The 18,147-nt window shown below is 41.5% G+C and overlaps 1 protein-coding gene across 4 annotated transcripts in view; it reads left to right on the forward strand.

Moving 5' to 3' along the window:
- grin2bb (glutamate receptor, ionotropic, N-methyl D-aspartate 2B, genome duplicate b) overlaps window positions 1-18,147 on the forward strand; it is a 151,672-nt gene that overhangs the window by 113,272 nt on the left and 20,253 nt on the right. For all 4 annotated transcript variants that reach the window (XM_049571980.1, XM_049571981.1, XM_049571982.1 and 1 more), the window contains 7 exons: window positions 3,737-3,851; window positions 4,582-4,787; window positions 7,575-7,746; window positions 11,141-11,294; window positions 13,994-14,119; window positions 15,432-15,661; window positions 17,925-18,085. In XM_049571980.1, the coding sequence (XP_049427937.1) occupies window positions 3,737-3,851; window positions 4,582-4,787; window positions 7,575-7,746; window positions 11,141-11,294; window positions 13,994-14,119; window positions 15,432-15,661; window positions 17,925-18,085 (1,164 nt within the window). The remainder of the gene's footprint in view (window positions 1-3,736; window positions 3,852-4,581; window positions 4,788-7,574; window positions 7,747-11,140; window positions 11,295-13,993; window positions 14,120-15,431; window positions 15,662-17,924; window positions 18,086-18,147) is intronic.

Genomic DNA, 18,147 nt, shown 5'->3' on the forward strand with positions numbered 1-18,147 from the left:
AGGCCCATTGCTCATCTGTTGTCTGCGTTTTTTTTTTTTATTCACTTGTGAAAAGATTTATTGTCTTTTTTCACACTGTTGACTTGGTTGGAGATGATGGTGGGTAAAATGCGCAAGGCACCTTCTTTAAAAAGTCTGCACACACACATACACACAGCCCCTCACTCCTTGCATTCAGACAAGATATTTATTTCTCCGGTGGATTGTTTCAGAGGCAGAGCGTCTCCATGGTGATGGCAGCCCACAGATCAGGATGGGGAAGAGTGAGGGAAGGAAGGAGGCGGCAGAGAGAGAGAGAGAGAAAGAAAGATGATTCCAGTTTATCTGCCACTGCTGTACACTTGTTGACACACATATATGCTGATGTGTATTCACACAGGCAGTTAATACTCTCTCTGCTCCTTTCTCTCTTTTCCACCTTTCGCTCCTGGTTTCTGTTCTCTCTCCTCCCTCCCTGCTCTCACTGGCTCTCACTGCTTCCCTGCTCTTCTTCTTTATGTTTCTCATCAGGTGCAATATGTTTTACCAAGCTTCAAACTGGGTCATTTTTGCCATATTAAACAGCATGATTACTACACAGGTGTGCCTTAGGAGGGTCACAATAAAAGGCCACTCTAAAATGTGCAGTTTGATCACGCATCACAACGCCACAGATGTCACAAGTTTTTAAGAGAGCATGTCATTGGCATGCTGACTGCAGGAATGTCCACCAGAGCTGTTGCCCGTGAACTGAATGTTCATTTCACAACCATAAGCTGTCTCCGATGTCGTTTCCCTGAATTTGGCAGAACGTTGGACCAGCATCACATCAGCAGACCCTGTGTAACTACACCAGCTCAGGACCTCCACATCCAGCGTCTTTACCTGCACAAATGTCTGAGACCAACCATCCAAACAGCTGATGCAACAATTGGTTTGCACAATTGAAGAATTACTACAAAAACTATTCTCAGGGAAGCTCATCTGCATGTTGTCATCCTCACCAGGGTCTTGACCTGACAGCAGTTTGACATCATATCCAACTTGTGTGGTGGTGAGTGTTGGATGGTTGGATGTACTGCCAAATTCAGGGAAATGACATTGGAGACAACCTATGGTAGTGAAATAACATTAAGCTCACGGGCAGCAGCTCTGGTGGACATTCCTGCAGTCGGTGTGCCAATGGCACACTCCCTAAAAACTTTGCATTGTGTTGTGTGATCAAACTGCACATTATACAATGGTCTTTAATTTTAACCATCCTAATTTACATGAGTACGAGTACGAGTAATTTACACCTGTGTAGTAATCAAAAAAAAGCAACTGCTCACTAACACAGATTTTAACAAATTTGTGACCAAATTTGAGAGACATACATATGGAGTGCATATAAACGTCTTAAGCCTCCTACAGACTATGAGATTTTAGCACTCTTATAAGTTTAATGCAAGCTATGCTGTACCACATGGATTTAATACACTTGGGTACGATATAAAGTTTGATATATGCAGACTGTATAATGACAGATGTATGATGACAGTGAATCGCAGGCTACGGCGTGCAATGCAGTAGCTTCCCATACTGAGTGTGCTTGGATGCTGTACAAGTTGTTAATTCAGTTCAGTTCAATTCAGTTTTATTTATAAAGCCTGATATCACAAATCACAATTTGTCTCAGATGGCTTTACAGCACACAACATCCCTCTGTCCTTGAAACCTCACAGCGGATGAGGAAAAATTCCCCCCCAAAAAACCCTTTGATAGGGAAAAAAAATGGTAGAAAACTCAGGAAGAGCAACTGAGGAAGGATCCTTCTTCTGGGACTTCTCCAACTGTGAAGCGCATCATAGAGGGTCACATTAATAAATAACCTAAAATTTTGTGGGCGCTATATACTGCGATGTGTCTGTGTGTGTTTGTTAGCTGCTAGGTTGCTCACCTGGCAGCTGCAACTCCGCTGCTATTTCCTTCCATGCTTCATCCTTCTTTACGCGATCGTAGTAAGAGCTGGAGGACGCGCCATACAGGCAAAGCTTCTGCTGCCACAACTTGACAAGGTTTTCCTCTTTGCTGGAATCCCACACATTTCTTTTAGCGCATTTTGCCTCCATGACAAGCTGCTATCCATTTGCTTGTTTAGGTTAGCACCAGCATGTCCTTTCATGCGGCGGTTTCCATTGGTTGGTTAGAAGATGTAGGACAAAACAGAAGTCACAGTGAGATGGTCATCCCAAATTTCTGGTCCAGTTTTATCCTAAGCTGTCTTTGATTGCAAGACCGTGACAGTGGCCATTCTTGAACCTCTCACTGCGATGTAGGATCCCCGTTTTAGAGCCATGACCAAAGATGTCCCCTTGTTTCTTTGACGATGCTCATCTTTTGTTTGTGACAACCCAAAATTGCACAGTGTATACCAGGCTTTAGATCTTAACTTAAACCTATGAAAAATGGGAGCAAAACAAAAAAGTGTTGTGTTTAAAGGTTGCTACTGTAGTTGTTGTAGCTGTTGTGAAATATTACAAAAAATAAAACCATTTAAAACTTTAAGGAAAATCAGATCAGATCACAAGAAGTGTGTTCACAGAAGCGATTTAGAAAGACACTGAGTTTCTCTGGCAGGTTGTTCCACAGTGTGGGTGTTTAAACAGCAAACACTTTGTCCTAAATCTAACCATGGGAACAACAGGCAGGGTCCTGAATCTTCAGACCTCAGACCACCAGCAAAATTAGTATCTGCCTCTGAAGGCATAACACAGACATATAATCAAATATATAAAGTGTGAAGAGAGTAAAGATCAACAAAGCAAAGCAACAGGCATACTGTAAAACCAGTGGGTGTCAGATATTACACACAGCCAGCCATCTCCAGACATTATTCTGTGAACCCAATAACACATTTCACAGAAGAACATTACTAGTATTTCACTACTGAACATTTGTCAGTGCAAATGAGTCATTACAAATAGCAGCAGTGTATGCTTTGTGATTGAACTGTTTTGGCTCAATATTTCAGTGTTCAAGACATTTGAGAATTTTCATTTAAACGGGGTGCATGATTGCATGTGTGTGATTTCTCCTACCGCATTTCCTACTGTTTTAAACATTTGAGCATGTTAGCCTTATGACATCTAAGTTTAATGTGTCAGGAGATGTGTCTGGTGTAGTGTGGTAGCTCTCATGAACCATGTTTCCAGCAGCAGCAGAAAAGCTTGAAAAACCACTGCACTGCACGTTCCCTGCTCAGCACCACACAGCAGACAGACACACTTAGCAACTAGCTGCTGGATATACTGTAGTGGAGCATTTAGCAGCTAAACAGCCAGATATTTCCCTCAGGGGTTGCTGAAGAACAAAATAGAGCAAGCAGCAGAGTGAATATTGGACTTACATTCACCACAAAGATGACTGTATGAATGCACCTGTTTTCTAACACACAGCCACAACAACTGCGGTCATAATATGTTGTGTTCACAGATTGTTGTGCTGCTTCTGAGGCCAAAAAACAGTTAATGCAATTTTAAAGAAATCTACAATATGTTCAGTTTATCTTGATGTCACTGTTCAGAGGCTGAAAAATTTATCAGTTTCACCACACTCATGAGTTTGTGGAGGGGGCTTTTAATTATGTATATCCATTATGTATTTGTAACTTAGTGGGTAAGAAATACAGCTAGAAGCCTAAATTGTGCACATTTTGCCTGTAGAGCAACACACAGATATTCATACATCTGACTCAGACTTGACCTGTCATTCTCAGGTACCTCATGAATGTGACATTTGAAGGCCGAAACCTGTCATTCAGCGAAGAGGGTCACCAGATGTTCCCCAAACTGGTCATCATTCTTCTAGACAAGGATAGACAATGGGACAGGGTGAATATCTTATTCTCCTTTCCTCTCCTACTCCTCTTCCTCTTGTCTTTCTCTTTTCTTCCCCTCTCCATTATTTTCCTCTCCAGTTCTTCTTCGCCTCTCCTCTCCTTTGTTCTCTCCTTTTCTTTGTATCTTCACTTCCTTTCCTCTCTTCTAATCTGTTCTCTTCCTGTCTTCTCTTTTCTTCTTCCCCTTTTATCCTCTCTTCTTCTTTTCCTCTTCTCTTCTTCTATTTTTTATCTTCTCTCTTCTCCTCTTTTCTTCTGTTTTCTTCTCTTTTATTTTCTTCAGTTTTCTTTCTTTTTCCTGTCTCCTTTTCCTCCTCTGTTATTCTCTTTTCTTCTCTCCTCTCTCTTCTTTCTGTTCCTCTTCACCTCTTCTCCTCCTCCTCCTCTTCTGTTCTCTTCCCTTCTTTTCTTTTGTTTTTACGTATTCATTTTCCTCCTGTTTTCTCCACTTCTCTTCCTGTTTTTTTCTCGTCTGTTCTCTTCTCTTCTCTTTTTCTTCTCCTCTGTTATCTTTTTCTCTTCACTGCTTTTCTCTTTTCTCTTCTCTTTTTCTGCTGTTAGCCTCTTTCTGTATCTTTTCCCGCCCTTCTCTCTTCATCTAATCTATCTTTACCCTGTGTAATGTGTCTGTCACTTCTTCATTTGGAGTGTCTCCCTGCCACCTGAAGCACCTGTTACAGTAGCTTGTATATCACACAGCCTCCTCCCACTCCCTCATGCAGGTTGGCAAGTGGGAGAGAGGCTCCCTGACGATGAGGTACCATGTGTGGCCTCGCTTTGAGCTGTATTCTGCAGCGGAGGAGCAGGAGGACCACCTGTCCATCGTAACTCTAGAGGAGGCGCCGTTTGTCATTGTGGAGGACGTGGACCCACTCAGTGGGACCTGCATGAGGAACACTGTGCCATGCCGCAAACAGCTCAAACTCACGTGAGAATTTAAACATGAGAATACTAAATTCTATTAGGTTTTGTTTCCCGTTTTTCCTAAAGTCATTTTGGTCTCACGGGAGTAAAAAAATCAGATTTGTTTTTACTGTGTGAATCCGGGATGAATATTGTAGAGTCGAGTTCTAAAAATAGAATTTTCTTGATGAAACTTAGTGTGAGACATATTGATTTATACATCAATATGGCTGCAAAATGAATTATTTAAAACTTTGCTGGTATACTGTGTAACCCTCTGCATGTATTCAAAGTCAAACAAATCACCAGCATAAAACACCATAAAACACCAGCAGCATTGACAGTTTAGCAGAATATTATGAATAATTGTGAATGTAACCAAAGGAAATAGAGAAATGAATCCATGTCAGTATAAAACATTGTGCAGAGATGAATGCTCACAGTCATTAATTATTGCACATTTCCCTTGAATTTTCCTTTTTTTGCAGCTTTGGCTTCTTTGTTTATCATTTTTCATCAGTGCTACATGCTGCAGTAATTCTCTACTGGATTTTGAAAACATAACCATTTTCATCCTTTCACGGCCTCTCAGCGTCCTCTGATTACCTGCTAACCACATCATTGTATTGGTTTCTTTCACTGTTGTCCTCTCTCCCCTGCCTCTTCACCCTCTTGCTATCCACTTCTCGTTGGTGTGTGATAATGAATTTTCTTCAATGGCCTCCTTTTCTATCGCTGGCCTACCTGAAATCTCCTGAGGGTGTCCTACATCTTCTGGCTCAGTGGTTTTTTTATTGACTGATCTTCCACCCTGTTCTTTCTCCTATTCCCCTATTCCCCTTTTCTCCTTCCCCCTGTCCGTCTGTCGGTCGGTCTGCCTGTCTGTCTCTTTCTTCAAAGACATCCTCAGCATTTCAGGGATAGGCAGAATATGCCACAGAGAATATGCAGGATTTCTCTCCAGCCAAAAGAACTCCATGAACCAGATTCATGGAGCTGTCTAGATTTGTCTATGTATGCACAGAAGCAGAAATATGTGGACACGGCCTTAGTCATATTCCATGCTTACAGTGCATTTTACCGCAGTTATCACAAAGATATTCATTATTGATTAATATGACAATTATTTTCTTGATTATTTGATCTAAAAAAAATGTCAGAACATTTTGAGAAAGCTCTGAAACATTTCAGAACAGCAGCACATCCTCACATTTGAAAAACTGCTGAAAAAAGACTGAAATGATTGATTAATTATAGCTCAGGTAGGCAGAAATCTGTATAAGGGGGGAAAAAATGGCAGATTTTTTAAAAATACACTCTCCTGCAGCTCGCCTCTCTCCCTTCTCTGTCTCAAGCCCCTCCCACCAGACGACCACAGGCATATGCATGCTCTTCATACTGTATTCTAATGTTTCCCATACATTGATTTATTTAATCTTATTTCATTGTTGAAGTGTACACAGCACATTCTCTCAGCCCCTCTTTACCCTGCTCCTTCTTCTTCTCTGATAATCACACTACAAATGTCAGACACAGACTTAGCCAATTCCTCTGTCACCTCACATCGCTCTCCGCCGCCGCCCTAGAGGGGAGCTGGCAGCAGCTCGGGAGATGAACCATCAGATGACAGCGCAAACCTTCTCCCCGTGCTGGGTTTCATAGTGGACTTGTGGCCAGCGGCAGCACTACGCGTAACTTGTTAGGTGATCTTGCGGGGAGTTGCGACTGTTGGTCCCCCAGTGCTGGGGTTTGTGCTGGCTGGATTTGTGGTGCTGTGGCCACTGACTGAAGGTTTGTCTCTGGAGCTGCTGCTCACCCTCCTCTCAGTGAGGTAGTTTGTAGTGAATGAGGTGAAGGACACACTGTGATTTGAGTCTCTAGCTAATGTTATCTAAACCTACATAATCATGAACTTGAAGCCGCAGCCATAAGCTTTGGCTTCGCTTCGGTTAGCAAAACGCTAAACCATCAGCAACATTTTCTCTCCATCTGCTTACTGGCACGTGTTTTGTTTCATTTATTGTCAGACTCTTCTTTAGACTCTCTTTTTGATAAGTCTGTGTTCTGTTTTTTGGGTTGCTTTGCAGTGTAGGAAGGTGATGCCAATGCTGGAATAGCAACTTTCTCTGCAGGATTCTCAGCCATGAAATTAGGTTTTAGCCGAAGGGATGTGCACGTGCATCTGTTTGTAGAACAGATTTGTAGAACAGCTGGTAGGAACACCCTCTCTGAAATGACCCATGATTGGTCAAAGTCTCCTATAACAAGCTAGTTTTTCTGAAGTCTGAAAACAGAGCCCAGAGGAAGTGTAGTGCTGAAGTCTAGTGTTCTCTCAGACAACTTGAATTACAATATGTTCAATGTTTGTAAAGGGATTTTTGCCCAATGATGCCAAAATTAAACTGCCTGCCCCAAGTTTAACACAAAAGTTGCCTTTAGAGGATGTTAAGTTATATCACGCTGTGTGGGATGGGACAGCCATGTTTGGAGGATCGCGCCCCGTCCAAAAAATTCAACATGGCGTGCCGACAACTTCACATTCTCTATTAATGTTCTGTCAGTCGACATTAATTCATCTGAACTCAGGTGGTTTCACTGCGTAGCTCTTGGTGCCCCCTTTTTTAAAGTGTGCTAATCAGTGAAACAACCTGGTCAATTTTATTAATTTACTTTCATTTCATGTCATCCCTGCTGCTGTCCTCTCTCTTTTGAATTTTCTAGTTTATTGTGCCTGAACCCAAATAAACTTTTACACCTGTTCCCCATATCTTAACTTCCTCTTCCTCTTCTTCCCCTCTGTACCATCTACCAGCAATCAGACGGGTGATTCAGGGATTTACATCAAACGCTGCTGCAAAGGTTTCTGTATTGACATCCTGAAGAAGATTGCCAAGACAGTCAAGTTCACTTATGACCTCTACCTGGTCACCAACGGCAAACATGGCAAGAAGGTGAATGGGACATGGAACGGCATGGTCGGGGAGGTGAGGACATTACTCTTTATTTTACACAAACACTACATTTTTTCCACGTTCTTGGTGAATTACTGGCTCTGATTTTGTTTCACTGATCTGTAGTGGACAGTTTTTTTTGTGAGTTACATATAAGGTGCAAAAGAAGAAAGGTGGATCTTGTTTGGATAAGCTTAGCTCAACATCAGAAGGAAGCAACAGTTTAGCATTGGCTGTAAACAGCTTTGAAATACCCACAATGACAGTTTGGATGATTTCATACAGACCTGCTGGCACATCAGCTGATTGTGGATTTCACAGCTGGCAAAACACTTGCAGCACAGCGCTGGAGACTTTGCCATGCAACCGTTATCGAACTAGCAGAGTGACTAAACAGAGCATGATACTTAAAATCTAATAATATTCCACATGTTTCTCTGACTTCCATCAAAACTGGAATAGTACACCAGTACATTTGCTATGACTGCAGGTCTTTTTTATTAATTGGCGTCCATTTAGCTCATCACTGTGGGTGGTGTGTCACTGGTGGCATGCAATATCCCTCCCACTATTTTCTTAAGAGCGTGGTGCATTCAGCATGCCTCCCTGAAGACATGCAACACTATTTATAATTACACAGTGAAAGAAAAGTGATAAAAATATAATCTGCTTCAAATGTCACGGGTCAAATTCAACATCTGCTATTTTGTAGAGTGAGAAAAGTTGCAATTTCAGAGGCGTATAGCTGAGAATTTAGCTATCAAGCTTCTCTCTCTCTTATTGCATTTGTTTAATGGTGCCTGATGGAAGTCATTTGTAACACTGGAATGTGAAACAAATCACATTATGCTGACCAGTGAAATATGAGGAAGCTAATATTAACAACAAAAAATGTGGCAATTTAACTTAATATGCAGTGCTTCTTTTTTGTTTATAAACCCAATATATTCCCTGTGAGAATACACCAACATCAGGTCTAAAGCTGTTGATTAATATATCTTGAATTTAATCTGTTTCAACCTCGTGGCACAATCAATTATGGCATATTACATTCCTGCAAACCATAGATAAGTTACATTTGTATGTTATAGGGATGCACCGAATATTCGGTAACCGAATATATTCGGCCGAATATTGCAAAAAAAACACACATTCGGTATTCGGTGGAATAAGTTAAAAGCAAGGCGCGATTTTGATAACGCAATCAAACGGTGTGCACTGACGGGCGGAATAAAATGTCGGTGTGGCAATCCGCCCATCACGGTACTCGCATTTGCGACTAAAAATAGTTTTGAGCGAGCAAAATAGACTTAAATCATGCGTGCGAGCAGCCTACAGATGGTTGATTCTTATTTTATTTATTTATTTTATTTTGATCCCCCCTATGTTCATCACTGATTGATGCTGTTTTTGAAGTATGAATAAGTGAAGTAATTTATTCCACTGAAATATCATTGATGTATTATAGAAAAGTGATTTATCTTTTCATAAATGACAAAAGGCACATCTGCCTCATTTTCGCTGTGGTATCGTGATACTACTCAGAACCATGATATTTTCATTGGTATCATACAGTGGGTCCCAATTTTGGTACCCTAACAACACTAATCTGGAGGGGGTTCATCTGCAAAAGCTAATGAACAACTAAACAATGATATTCGGTATTCGGTACTCCAAGCGTTTAATAATATTCAGCTTCGGCCACAAATTTTCATTTCGGTGCATCCCTAGTATGTTATTATATAGTGGATATGTTAGAATTTTGCATTTCAATATCACTGTGGTTAAAGTTTTGTTAGGTTTAGGCACAAAAATCACTTGGTCATGGTGAAGACAACATCATATTTTGGCTGGTTTGGCTAAAAAGCCCCTATCCCTGTAAAGAGCAGGCATTTTTCATGGCACTGTCACTGGTGGAAGCACAGCAGTGGGTCGCTAAAAAACAAGTTTGGTGGTTAAAAAGCTGCTGGAAGATGCAGCAAAGACTTGCGACATAATAACTGGTTTTGTTGTTTGTTGGTCTTGAACAGTAGTCTGCATCTCGGCAGGTGTCTTGCCTAGATGCCACTCCATCCACCATACCCTTCACCTCCTGATGACAAAGTCGGCTCATATACTATGTCACTTTAGAAACGTTGATATGATATGGATGAAATATACAAATGTAACACATACATGGCCTGTAGACACGCCAATATTTTCTTCTGGCTACTGAACTAATGATCTATGTTTGTTTATCTAATGGATGTTTGTTGCCTTTTCACTCTCTGTTTTTTGCTTTCACTTTTGCTGCTCTTATAGCTGATTTTAAAGCAAGACAGTAATGATACAACTGGGTGTTTGGTGCCCATAGGAATTTATTTTTATGATAGGGCTAATTATATTGTCTGAATGTCTCTTTCTTACTTTTCCTGTCAGCCATCGAGCTGCACTTGTTCCCCACAACCTGGCCTGAGGGGGAGCTGTGATCAGCACTGCAAAAACCTCAGGAGGAGGACAATGAGGCTCCTAATCAGAGATGGAAACAGAAAAAGACATAGAGAAAGAGAAAGCGATTGGAAGAGAAAAGGCGCGAGAGAGAGAAAGCAGCCTCAGGGAAAGACCCATTTCTCTCCTGCACACATTACACATTACACAATTCAGCACTATGCAGCCTTTGCAAATCGATGTAACGTCCAACTTAATTGATTATGGCATAGAACGAGCAACATTATTATTATCTTTGGAACATATGAGTTAAGAAGTGCTGGGTAATGTCAGATTTCAGTATCTGAAGTTCACCTAACTGTAGATATTTTTATAAAAATACCTGATATATATATATATATATATATATATATATATGCCTTTTCCTTAACGCTGTGTGTCAGCGTTAAGGAAAAGGCATGCAAATGTGCAGTGCATGCATGCTTGGACATATTAGTCCATGTCCTTAAATGCCTAAGCAAGCAGCTAATGACTTAATTTGAATGGGGGGAAAACAGGACAGCAGACGCAGAAAACAGAATGAGAGAGAGAGAGAAAAACAAAGCAGGCCTCTATGAAGAAGTGTGACAAACAGAGAAAAAAAACAGTGCGTAGGTTTCCTGCTCACTCTGGCATACATATCCCTTATTAACACAGTCTTTTGTGCTCCATTTTTATTCATGGCCCGGGGCTCCAGAAACTTGGGGCTAAATATACCTAAACACTCTCAGAGGGTGGCTAGTTTGGTGGGGAGTCGAATACTGACCCGGTGTAGTAATGATCTCCTTCTCCTCCTGCATCCATTTTACTGAAATAGTGTGTTGAACACTTGGCAGAGGTAGTGGCTTGTGTATAAACTGCAGGGATGAATGTTTCTTTCACTGCAATCCTGAGAATACTCAGCTCTGACCTTTCACATTCCCCTCCTGTCTGTCTCTGTCTGTCTGTGGTTGACCCTCAGGTGGTGTTGAAGAATGCCCACATGGCAGTGGGTTCACTCACCATCAACGAGGAGAGGTCAGAGGTCATTGACTTCTCTGTGCCCTTCATTGAGACGGGCATCAGTGTCATGGTCTCCCGTAGCAACGGCACCGTGTCCCCCTCCGCCTTTCTTGGTGAGGAGAAACACACCTGGTGCTTCTGGCAGATGTACAACACAATCGAGAACACTCACATGCACACGCACACACTCATATTGAATAATAAATGCACAATCACAGACAGAGTACAAGTAGGTTTTTCACTAACAAGGACATTGTTTAATTGTGTTGATCAGTGTTTTCCAGCAGCACGAAACAAGTGTTTTCACATGGTGACATAAAATGCAACGGACAATCAGTTTAAAAAAACCTGCATATTTTTCTGTGAACATCACTAAAAGCGAGATGCATGTACTCATACGTCAACATTAATGTAAAAGGGGTATGGTTGACCTTTGGAAACCGTAGTTGACAAAACAATCTCACAACAAGGTCCATTTAGTGGCTCTTCTGGAGCTTTCAGTCATATCACACACACGTTGTCCTGGAATTGTAAATGTTCAGATTTCCATTGTTCTGAACACTTGGATGACGCCTCCTTGTCTTGTTTTAAAGTCCCTACTGTTGTAATCCTTTCAGTCCTTTCATTTCAGTCCTGGGTGACTCGTAGACGCCTGTTGTTACTGTGGTAACAGCAATTAATACTACAGGTCACAGAATTCTGCAGGCAGTAAACACTCAAGCAGCGATTTTATCAGAAACACAAAGAAGAGCTGTTGAATTTGTTTACAGAGCAAACAGACTTACCGAGGAAGTCAGTCAATTACCATCCTTTCTCCATCATGCCGTGAGCAATTGCGATGTGATTTCATGTTGTGCACAGAGCGAAATTTTTGCACACAGCAGCAGGGCAAAGAGAAGCTGGTTACCTTGTTGCATAGTTGAAGGTGTCACAGCTCATTGCGGCTGCTCCTTCATGTTCCATTACTCTCTGCAATATTTGAAATAGACCCAAAAAATGTTTTGTAGGTGTATCCTTGATGAACGATAGCTGCCAGTGCTGTCCCCTGGGATAAATACATTATATTTCCTGTCACTGCTTCAAAATAAAAGCCATCTTGTGTTTTGCCAGTCTTTTAATGCAAACTAGAAGCAGAAGAAAATGTTCAGTTTGCATTAGTAGTAACTTAATAAAGGTCTGATAGGGCTGTAGGAGAGTGAACAGTAAACAGTGAGGCTGTTACCAACAGAGGCGTCTCAGTAAGTGGGACTGATTACCCAGCACCTCAGTGGGAGGGGGACCCTCGAAAAGCCTGGAATGAAAAGTTTGATGCTGAAACACCAATGTACACTGTCATTTCTTCCCTTAAAAATGGGAAATTGGGTACCAAAAAAGAAAAGAAAGAAAGAAATGGGAAAGAAAAAAAAATCAAAAGGTACATGAGAGTTTTCTGTGACTTTACATGACGTAAACGTTGATTGCACAATGTACTGGCTATAGAATAATGACACCATCTGTGCCTAGATTGGTTCCCTTAAGCCTCGCTTTCACAATGCAATTCTGTCTGCCACCAAGTACAATCTCCTAGGAAAATGAAGGCTTAATTTACAGCACAAAAGGAAGTGTGTCAACCATTGCACAACCAAAACAAGAAGTGGATAGTGCATGTGTTTTTCCCAGGCCCCCGGGAACGCAACTCAGCCTGGCTTCAGATTTTTCCCAGTGGCCACTCGCCATATTGCAGCAAAAAAAACCAGCCCAAACACATTTCTCCATAGGCCACCATTATCAAAGAAAGTGTTGACAGGACACCTTGAACTGCACACAAGGAAAATTATAACTCTAAAATTATGAATTTTTGATCCATGGACATTTTCTGTTGGTAAAACTCTCCTTGATCATCACAATGTGAAGTCTATGGACCAAGCGGGAGCTTGCAGGTGGGGCCAGTGGACCAAACTCTACTGCACATAGTTAGTGGGCCACATATTCCAGAAGTAAACCTGGAAACTAGAAACTTTTTGGCACATGTGCCATGTGAGCAGTCCTCATTAGACTGAATAGGCGCTGCCTTGAGGTCCACTATCAAGATCAAAAAATACATCTATGGTTTTCCTCCGTAACTATCCCCAGTTACCAAAGAGTGCCTTTATAAGTTCTTGATGATCCCCAGTCGTGGAAATGGTGGACGGTGGAACAACAGAGGTCACAGTTGCTAGGCTCTGAGGAAAACGGAGAGCAATGCAGTTATCCCTGTGACAGTGGTGCCAACAATAATACCAAAGTTGTCTGTTTCTAGGTTAATGTTAAACTCCTCAGAAAAAGGAAGATTGTAACATTTACAACTTGATGTGCTGATGAATATCATGTGATGTAATCGAAGCTCCAGAGCAGCCACTAAATGGACCTTGTAGTGGGATTGTTTTGTTAACTACAGTGTTACGGTGTTTGTCACAGATTGTTGTGTGTGTGAAAATTGCAAAGCAGAGTGCAAGTGGTGGAAAATGTGCCCATTTCGATGAGGACATCTGTCCATTCACACCTACCTACTGTCCTCTCAGTTTCTCTCTTGAGAAGTGCTTGTTAGTGTTCACACAAACGCGGACAAAATCCATCACTCTGTAACAACGAGCACACAGTACATAACGTCTGAATACAAATAATCATGTTGATACCAGGGGGTGATTTTATAATTTTCTCTAATTTGGTTTAATGAACTTCCTGTCTCTGTCTCTGCACAATCCTCCGCCCCTCCCCTTTACATTCCCCCTGTGCCCTGCTGCACCCTGCTCTCCCATCCACTTCCCCCTCTCTCTCCCTCTCTGTGTTTTAGAGCCCTTCAGTGCTGATGTCTGGGTGATGATGTTTGTGATGTTGCTGATGGTGTCGGCCGTGGCTGTGTTTGTGTTTGAGTACTTCAGCCCAGTGGGTTACAATCGCTGCCTGGCAGATGGGCGAGGTGAGAGGATTGCACACGTACACACACATGCACACACACGCTCAAACACACACAAGATCAGACCCAGTCAATGCATGCTCTAAAAAGGGGACAATGAGGTACATTTTCAGGCTCATCTCATATGTGTGAAATGAAGACTTGGTTTGCATGTTTTGTTACCTTGAATGCACCATTCAGACAGAGCCCCTCATGTGCTAAATTACTTTGACAATCCCCTCTGAATGAGTGCGACTGGAGTGCTGGGACTTTCTACTCAATGTCTTGGAGTACTTATCTCCATCTACAGTCACTTAAGCTCTTTTACTAATGAAAAGGATCATTGGGAAGAGCCAGATAGGTGATCTTAAGTATTCTTAGCATCACTGAGTGAAGAAGGACTCCTCTGTTCTTGCATTACAACGTCTTTTTTTATTGTGCCATACTCAAATATTACACAGCGTTGTTACACATCCAGGGTTGTAAAACAGATGAGTACACTTAAGCAGATCTATTACCATACGTTGAAAATATGTGTCAGGTTTAATGGTGTCTGACAGTATGGAACAACACTACCCTGTTGAATCAGATTTGGTTCCAGCAGGCCGTTCAAATCAATTTGCCCATCAAAATCAATGGTTCAGATTCAATCTATTTTTTTCTCCAGGTTTTATACACCCAGCTCTGTTTGACTCTCAGGATTGCATTAGGCTGCCACAACGGCAGCCACTCAAGATAAAATCAGAGGTGTGTTATATTGCTACTCGCAGCCTTTTTATCAAGGAGCAGAGGGGAGAGGAGTAATGGTGTTTGGTTTGGAGTTATGTTAGTGTTTTCTGTCACAGCAACAGTGTATGGTGTGTGTGGTTTAATCGCTGGGTTATGTAAGGCTGTTGTCCTATACTGCTGCTCCAGCTGTAGCATAATTGTAGTGTGCTATTTGACTATCTACCTACTCCCCCTTCTCTTTTTCCTCCCTGTCTCTGAGAGCTGCAGTAGGTAGTGTTTCCATCCCGCTACCTTGTCATACTGCTGTAGAGGTAGGTGGAACAGAGGTAGTCTGTAACAGTAGGTTGTCACAGCGGCGACTGGAGGAGCGGATGTGGACCGTACAGCGCATCCTGCGATCACTGACAAACTAAAGGATGGGAATAAATCCAGTCTTTGTCGCCGCCATCCATCAAGTGACTCCCACAACGACAGTCATGAGTAAATGCAGATAAAGTGAAGTAGCACCTGGGATCTGTGAAACTGATTTCTTGCATCCTCTTCCCTCTGTCATCTTTTTTTTTTTTTGCCCCCCTCCTCCCTCTCTCCTCTTTTATGTCTCTCCCAGAGCCCGGCGGTCCCTCCTTCACCATCGGTAAGGCCGTCTGGCTGCTTTGGGGTCTGGTTTTCAACAACTCTGTCCCCGTGCAGAATCCCAAAGGTACCACCAGTAAGATCATGGTGTCAGTGTGGGCCTTCTTCGCTGTCATCTTCCTGGCCTCCTACACTGCCAACCTGGCTGCCTTCATGATCCAGGAGGAGTATGTCGACCAGGTGTCGGGCCTGTCAGATAAAAAGGTGTGAATTGAAGGCAGTATGAAGGGTTGTGGGGTGGAGGAGCAGGTGTGTGAAATTACCTAACGTGGGGTGTTATGAGACCAAGTATGGACGGCTTTCTGTTATCTGTGTGAGTAGATTAGAGCCTGTGAGCGGGTTCATGATGTAGGGCTGCCACTGAGGATTATTTTGTTTTTGTATTCTGCTTTTTATTTAACCTTTATTTATACATAGTATGAGTCATTATTTAAACAGAAAAGGAAACTACTTTTGGGATAATCATTCAGTTCAGTTGTTCCCAGCCTTTTTTGTTTTTTTGTACCACCACACTGCTATAGGTGTGCTCAAGTGCCCTGAGTGACGCCACCTGTCATGTTTCCAATGTATTAATTTGAATTAAACTGAAAGTCATTTAGAAATGTTATTTGACACCATTAGTTACCGCAAAACTTAAATTAAAAGCCTAGTTCCAATTAGACACCCTTTTACCAACCTGGTGTGGCTACACATTTTGACAAAAAAAAAAAAGCCTGTCTCAATTAGACGCCTGGTCTGGTTGCCAAGCAGTTCATCTTGTTTTCTAAACGTAGTTCTGCGGCTGTATAAAAGCTGGTTGTTGGCTTTGTCAAATTATGTGTCCATTCCTCTACTACCCTGTAAGTTATTCAAATTCCTTTAGTCAGTAAGAGTCCTCAGATTAAAAGGATCAAAAGGGTTTTTCATAAAAAACAGTCCAAGTTATGAAAATTGTTTTAACAGGATAAAGTAGTGTTGTGTCATTATGCCAGGTGTCATAATCCTCGAGTGCTTTAACTCTCTCTGATGCGCTGTCTGTCGGAGCTATATCAAATGAACGATGATTCACAATTGATATATTATCTGAAGCCTAGTATTTATACAAGTAATATTCATACTGGTTTAAAATAAACAATTTGATTGTATTTGAGAAACAGTTTTGTGTGAAAGGAATTAAAGGCCTGTCCCAAATATAGGCCCACTGATTTCGGTGATTCAAGCAGATAATAGTCTGGGCCATTAATTGAAGTGCTACGGTATATAAAATTGTATAATGTTAAGATATTTTTTTATCATACAGTTGAACCATCAGAGTTTTTGTAGGTTTTGTCATTAACATTTTTGTACAGTATGACTACCTGCATGTTTAAAAATGCTTTCTATTTTCCTGTGCCGTCGACTTGTTGCAGTTGGTAATTTATTGGCTATTGTTACAGTAAACACAATAAAGTGAGCTATTCCGCAATCTCCTCAGATACCCCGGGGTAAAAGTATCAAGTATTAGAAGAATCACTGGTTTAGTTCAGAAAACTTAAAAGTATTGTGAAAAATACCCATCATGAGTTATCAGAGCCCAGGATAATTGTTTTCAAATTGCTTGTTTTGTCCAAGCAATAGTCCAACGCCCAAACCCCTCTGTTTATAAAGATATGAAACAAAAGCAGCAAATCCTCAGATTTAAGAAGCTGGAACCAGCAAATGTTGGGTGTGTTTGCTTAATAGATTACTTCAGTGATTAAATGATATCAACACTGTTGTAAATTGACTAAGTATTTTGAAAGTACAATAAACTTTATTTATTAACTAATTAAGAGCTGAAACAATTTGTTGATCAATCAATTAGTCGATAAACAGAAAAGGAAATGGCGGCAATTTTGTGATCATTTTCAAGCAGAAATGCCATAATGTTATAAAGTAACTATATGTGACCATCTGCCACTTTTCTTTTTTTTTCTTTTCTTTCTTATTTTCTTTCTTTCTTTCTTTCTTTCTTTCTTTCTTTCTTTCTTTCTTCCGTCTTATGTGTGTGTAAATTGAATGTCTTTCTGTTGTGTAGACAAAACTATCACCTTTGACTTTGGGAATTAGGATGAGCAGTTTTCACTATTTTCTAACATCTTATAGATCGAACAAATGATTGATTAATCAATCAGTTTGACTGGTTAATCAGTAATGAAAATAATCATCAGTTGCAGCCCTTGACTGATCGTTTCAGTACTTGTATGGTGGATCTGTATTTTAGAACTCGATGTTGTGTACAGTACTCATTTGTCCCAATGTGTCCTCCAGAGTCTCCCATGTTTGTCTGTCTGTTGAGCACAACTCAAAGCATTTCATTAATTTTGAGTTTCCAAAAGCACAGTCCCGTGCTCCTGCTCAACAGTGCATTAAAGGCTATTTGATGCAGCTCAGTGCCTTTTCCATGCTAACGAGCACTCCTCTGTCATTTTCTCTGTGTGGTTTCTTTTCCGGAAACCCCCCGCCACAGTTCCAGAAGCCAAACGAATTCTCGCCGCCATTCCGGTTCGGCACGGTGCCCAATGGGAGTACAGAGCGCAACATCCGCAACAACTACCGGGACATGCATGCTTACATGACCAGCTTCCACCAGAAGAATGTAGATGAAGCACTGTACAGTCTGAAGACCGGGTGAGGAGGAGAGAGATAGAGGGGAGGATGGAGAGACAGATGGGGCGATGTGAGGAAGGAGG

The sequence above is a fragment of the Epinephelus fuscoguttatus genome, linkage group LG3 (assembly GCF_011397635.1).
Source record: "Epinephelus fuscoguttatus linkage group LG3, E.fuscoguttatus.final_Chr_v1".
Classification (NCBI taxonomy): domain Eukaryota; kingdom Metazoa; phylum Chordata; class Actinopteri; order Perciformes; family Serranidae; genus Epinephelus; species Epinephelus fuscoguttatus.